This window comes from Hyperoodon ampullatus (genome assembly GCF_949752795.1).
Source record: "Hyperoodon ampullatus genome assembly, chromosome: 15".
Lineage (NCBI taxonomy): Eukaryota > Metazoa > Chordata > Mammalia > Artiodactyla > Ziphiidae > Hyperoodon > Hyperoodon ampullatus.
Genome location: NC_136928.1, coordinates 81,070,384 through 81,076,020, shown reverse-complemented (window position 1 = coordinate 81,076,020; position 5,637 = coordinate 81,070,384). Strand labels below are relative to the sequence as shown.

The window sequence follows — 5,637 nt, the reverse complement described above, 5'->3', positions numbered from 1 at the left end:
GTCAGGCTCGGCCGGCCCGGACGCGGGAGCCGCGCGTCTGAAGGGCTTTCTTGGGCACGCGTTCCGGCGGAGCAACAGGCGGCCGTGTTCTCTCCCCGTCGATCTTCTGGACACAGCAGGGAGAGAGAAACTTTGCAGCCAGCGCCGGCCGGCCTGCCGCTTTCAAGCGCGGGGGTCCCGGGCCCGTGGGTGACTTGCTGCGCCGGGAGGGGCGGGCGGTCGCGCGGCAGCGGCGGTGGCCCGCGCGCAGCTGTGCCCGTCTGCCCAAGGGTTAACCCGTTCCCCGGCAGCTGCCGCGCGTGCCTTGCAGAATTTCACCAGAAGAGGGTACAGTTTGAAAAGCTCCTGACGTCAGGCTGGAATTCCTATTGTGTTTGGAAACGGCTCGGGCACAGAAGCCCAAGTTGCTCTCCGCGCACCTCGGCGGGCTGCGTGGGGCCGGCGGCCGCGGGGCACGTCTCGCGCCGGGGTCGCACGCGGGGACCCGCGCTCCCGGGGACGGAGGACGGTGCCTGCTGCCCACGAGGGGACCCCACTCCCGCCGGAGGTCGAGCCGAAGCGGCGGATCGCGCCACCCGGGAGCCGGGGTGAGCGCTCGGGGCGAGACCGGTGGCCGCGAGAGCCCCGCGCCGGCGCGCCCCAGCGCACGGATGCCCGCCCGGAGCCCCGCCGCCAGGCGCCTGCCTCCCCCGCGGCGCGCCCCAGTCCGCTGCCGCCCGCTGTGACCGCGCTTCCAGGCAGGCGGGCGCCGGCCGGGTTTCCCCGAGGGCCGCGCAGCGGCGGGACCCGCCGGACCCCCCGGAGCCGAGGCCGCGCGGGCACTCGCCGGGAGAATGGACGGGGCCGGGGAGCGCAGCCTCCCGGAGCCGGGCAGCCGGGGCTCCCGGGCTGGAGACGACATGGAGATCGTCGTCAACGTGGGAGGCGTGCGGCGGGTGCTGTACGGAGACCTCCTCAGCCGGTACCCCGAGACCCGGCTGGCGGAGCTCATCGACTGCTTGGCCGGGGGCTACGACACCATCTTCTCCCTGTGCGACGACTACGACCCCGGGAAGCGCGAGTTCTACTTCGACAGGGACCCGGACGCGTTCAAGTGTGTCATTGAGGTGTACTATTTCGGGGAGGTCCACATGAAGAAGGGCATCTGCCCCATCTGCTTCAAGAACGAGATGGACTTCTGGAAGGTGGACCTCAAGTTCCTGGACGACTGCTGCAAGAGCCACCTGAGCGAGAAGCGCGAGGAGCTGGAGGAGATCGCGCGCCGCGTGCAGCTCATCCTGGACGACCTGGGCGTGGACACGGCCGAGGGCCGCTGGCAGCGCTGCCAGAAGTGCGTCTGGAAGTTCCTGGAGAAGCCCGAGTCTTCGTGTCCGGCGCGGGTGGTGGCCGTGCTGTCCTTCCTGCTCATCCTCGTCTCGTCGGTGGTCATGTGCATGGGCACCATCCCCGAGCTGCAGGTGCTGGACGCCGAGGGCAACCGCGTGGAGCACCCGACGCTGGAGAGCGTGGAGACGGCGTGCATCGGCTGGTTCACGCTGGAGTACCTGCTGCGCCTGTTCTCCTCGCCCAACAAGCTGCACTTCGCCCTGTCGTTCATGAACATCGTGGACGTGCTGGCCATCCTCCCCTTCTACGTGAGCTTCACGCTCACGCACCTGGGCGCCCGCATGATGGAGCTGACCAACGTGCAGCAGGCGGTGCAGGCCCTGCGCATCATGCGCATCGCCCGCATCTTCAAGCTGGCGCGCCACTCCTCGGGGCTGCAGACCCTCACCTACGCCCTCAAGCGCAGCTTCAAGGAACTGGGGCTGCTGCTCATGTACCTGGCCGTGGGCATCTTCGTCTTCTCGGCCCTGGGCTACACCATGGAACAGAGCCACCCGGAGACCTTGTTTAAGAGCATCCCGCAGTCCTTCTGGTGGGCCATCATCACCATGACCACGGTCGGCTATGGTGACATCTACCCCAAGACCACCCTGGGCAAGCTCAATGCAGCCATCAGCTTCCTGTGTGGGGTCATTGCCATTGCCCTGCCCATCCACCCCATCATCAACAACTTTGTCAGATACTACAACAAGCAGCGAGTCCTGGAAACGGCAGCCAAGCACGAGCTGGAGTTGATGGAGCTCAACTCCAGCAGTGCGGGTGAGGGCAAGACAGGGGGCTCCCGCGGCGACCTGGACAACCTCCCGCCAGAGCCCGCCGGGAAGGAGGGGCTGAGCTGGAGCAGCCAGCTGAAGATCTCCCGCAGCGACACCTTCATCCCCCTGCTGACCGAGGAGAAGCACCACAGGACCCGGCTCCAGAGCTGCAAGTGACGAGGGACGACCTGCGCACAGACGGACTGGGCTGGTGGATACATGGGTGGACGGGCGTGACAGGCCTGCCAGTGACTGCCCGGGAGGGGCTGTCCTTTGTCCCCCAGCCCTCTCCTGAACAGCACTCTGAAGGCCCTCTTGGGCACCTCTGATGAGGCCGGGTAAGATCCCTTTGTGTTTCCGGCTGTCCAGGGGCCGGGGCGGGGGGCAGGGGCGGGGAGGGGCATCCAGGGACCGCTGACGGTGTGGGGTGATGAGGGGTGTGGTCTGGCTGATGGCAGGAGCCCTCGCCCGGTTCTGTATCTCCTTCAATAAAGCCTCCTGCTCTCTGCGCCCGCCTGTGTTGTAGGTTCTGTCACAGGCTGGCCGCTCCCCACCCTGTCCCCCACCGCAACCCCCCCCACACTCCCAGATGTGGCTCAGCCCCTCCCGGGAGGTAGGTGTGCAGCCCAGAGGGTTTATTTTTAGCTGAGGGCTAGTTAAAGAAGGGCTCATACATAGGGTTCAGCCCCGGGAGCTTTGCCACAATCCGGGAGGCTCTGTGCCTCCTGTTTCCTTCTGAGGAAAAGCTTACTCCCAGGAGAGGAAGAATTCACAGAACGGGGAACACCAAGCAGTGGGGTTATCATTTCTTAATCACCTGTGCAAGGCCCTTTCCACCACTTCTTTCCATTCCTTCCAGCAACCCTGCTAGCTAGGTAGGCCGCCCCCCCCCACACACCTTTTAGAGAAGAAGAAACTGAGGCCCCAGGGCACACAGAGCAGGGATTCAGTCCCAGGTCTGATGACCCCCAAAGCACATTCATTCTCTTTGATGTGAGGAGGTCTTGGGACAGAGGCGTGTGCTTGGGCCATGAGGGGAGGGTCTGCAGACCAGGAGAGGGGTTCAGCTCCCTCGGGGTGGACGTGCCTGTCTTCCAGCTCATCCTTTCTCCTAGAACCAGCACTTCTGAGGTATCAGCTGAATGGAAAAACCTGAGCACGCTCCGGGTGGCCCGCTGCCAGCCTAGTCTGCGAGCCCCCGGGGAACAGACACAGACAGACCTAGATTTGAATTCCAGGGAATGAGGAGGTGATCTCTGAGATGCCTTCTAGCTTAAACACTGTTCTCTACCATCCCTCCCTTACCACTCCCTTACTTGCTGTGTGACCTTAGGCCTGTTGCTTAACCTCTCTGATCCTCATTCTGATCATTTATTAAATGGGAGAATTACTTCGGGGAATCACAGTGCTTAGCACAGTGCCTGGCACATAGTAGCTACTCAGTAAACGGCAGGTGTTTCCATTGCTGTGTGCTGGGAGAGGGCTGAGGGGCCCAGCTTCCCACTCTGGCCTCCACAGGGCTGGGCTGGTATGCGGATGGGGGAGCGGTGGCCACAGGGCACTGTCACACTGTTCTTAGTCAAAGGCAGTCCCCTTGGCACGGGGTTGGTCCCAGCAGGCCCCTCTCTCTGGCTTTCCACCTTCCACTAACCCCAGAGCTCTGTTCCTCCTTCCCCTCCTGGGTAGCAGGTGCAGGAGCCCTCCGAGGGGAGGGGGAGGTCTAGGAGGAGGGGGAGGGGACGTAGTCCCTGGTCTGCACCATCCTGGGCAGGTCTTTCCTTCTCTGGGCCCTGGTTTTCCCATATGGATAAAGAGGGATGCTTTCTCGGGGCCCCTTCCAGGATTTGCAAGCCTAGGGCTGCGGACGTGTTGGGCTGGGGACTCCAGGGGGTGGGAGGCTGCCATGCTGTAGGGGCCTTGAAGGGAGGAGAGAGGCAGGTCTGTCCCTGTGAGGTGCGGGGCCCTGAGCCAATGTTGTGCACCCCTCCCTCACACGTTTCTCCAGGGAATACTGGCTCAGGTGACCATGGAAGGCAGAAGAAGAGGTGGGCCCAGGGCTGTGGGACTCAGTGGCAGGGAGGAGAGGCTCGGGAAGAGGGGACTGTTTGGCATCCCTGGGGCCCAGTGGGGCCTGCTGAATGCGACTGAGTGGGGTGGGATTGCCTCTCTTTGTCCCCCTGTCCCCAGAGTCCTTGGGAAGCCCCAAGCCCGTGCTGGCCTGAGAACCCTGAGCCCAGAGCAGGGAAGAAGCTCGGGGTTGGAGAGAGCCCAGGAGGTGAGGCACCTTCCCTACTATTCACCTGGGGTCAGGGGACAGCGTCTTTTTTTTTTTTTTTTTTCTCCCACGCCTGGTGACTTCTTATGGGATCTTAGTTCCCTGACCAAGGATTGAACCCAGGCCCTCAGCAGTGAAAGTGCTGAGTCCTAACCACTGGACAACCAAGGAATTCCCCGGGGAGAGTGTCTTTACTGCTACAAAAACACTCAGAGCCCATCTCATCCACCCTTAGGAGGAGACTGACTCCCAAGAGGGTGAGCAGTTTGTCTGAGCTCTTCCGTAAATTAGGCTTACACAGGGTCCTGGTCCCAGAGGAGCTCAGAGTGTGACATGCATATAGAGGGACATGCTTTGTTGTGGATGAGTGACCACAGAACTTTTGGAGCCAGGTGGAGGGGCTGCCCTCTCTCCCTAGGGATCTTCCTGGGGCACAACAAAATCAGCTGGGGAGCTTTACAAAATCTCAGTGTTCAGGCTGCATCCACACTTATTACGTTAGAATCTCCGGGTGACACCCAGGCATCAGTATTTTTTTAACTTTAAAGTGCACAGGGGTCATCCAGAGATTTTGCTAAAATGCAGACTTTGAATCAGTCACTCGGGGTGGCCCCTGAACTTCTGCATTTCCAGCAAGAAGCTGATACTGCTGGTCCATGGACTGCACTTTGCGTAGCAAGAGGCCAGAGCAGGAGCTGGCAAACCGTGGACCCTTGCCTATGTTTGCACAGTCCACAAGTTAAGAATGGTTTCTACATTTTTTAATGATAAAAAAAAATCAAAGGAAGAATAACATTTTGTGACAGGTGAAAAGTACCTGAAATTCAAATAAATTCTTTAGGAAAAGAGTCACGCCCCTTGCTCACAGGTTGTCTCTGGCTGCTCCTGAGTGACAAGGACAAAGTTGAAGAGCCGTCACGTGGCCCTCAGAGCCAAAAATGCTTCTTACTGGCCCTTTACATTAAAAGTGCCAACCCTGGGCTACAGGAAACAAGCGCTATGTCAGGCCTTGAATGATGAGTGGGGAGAAGCAGAAGCAGAGAAGTCGCGTGAGCAAAGACGTGGAGTGCGGGACCACCTCAGAGAAGGCAAGTCCGTGCCCGTCTCACGGAGCCCTGGGGTCTCAGCCCCCCTCCTTCCTTCCCCCAAGAAGCCCCGACTCCCGCTTTCCTGCACGAGGTTCTGTGGTCCCAGCTCCTGCTCTGGGAGATGGCTTCTCTC

At 61.1% G+C, this 5,637-nt stretch overlaps 1 protein-coding gene across 1 annotated transcript; it reads left to right on the top strand.

Moving 5' to 3' along the window:
• Positions 1–833: 833 nt before the first annotated feature.
• KCNF1 (potassium voltage-gated channel modifier subfamily F member 1) lies at positions 834–2,318 on the top strand (the record flags this gene model as incomplete). The annotated part of the gene is made up of 1 exon (XM_079721294.1): positions 834–2,318. The coding sequence occupies one exon, from the start codon at positions 834–836 to the stop codon at positions 2,316–2,318; it is 1,485 nt and encodes a 494-aa protein (XP_079577420.1).
• Positions 2,319–5,637: the final 3,319 nt, after the last annotated feature.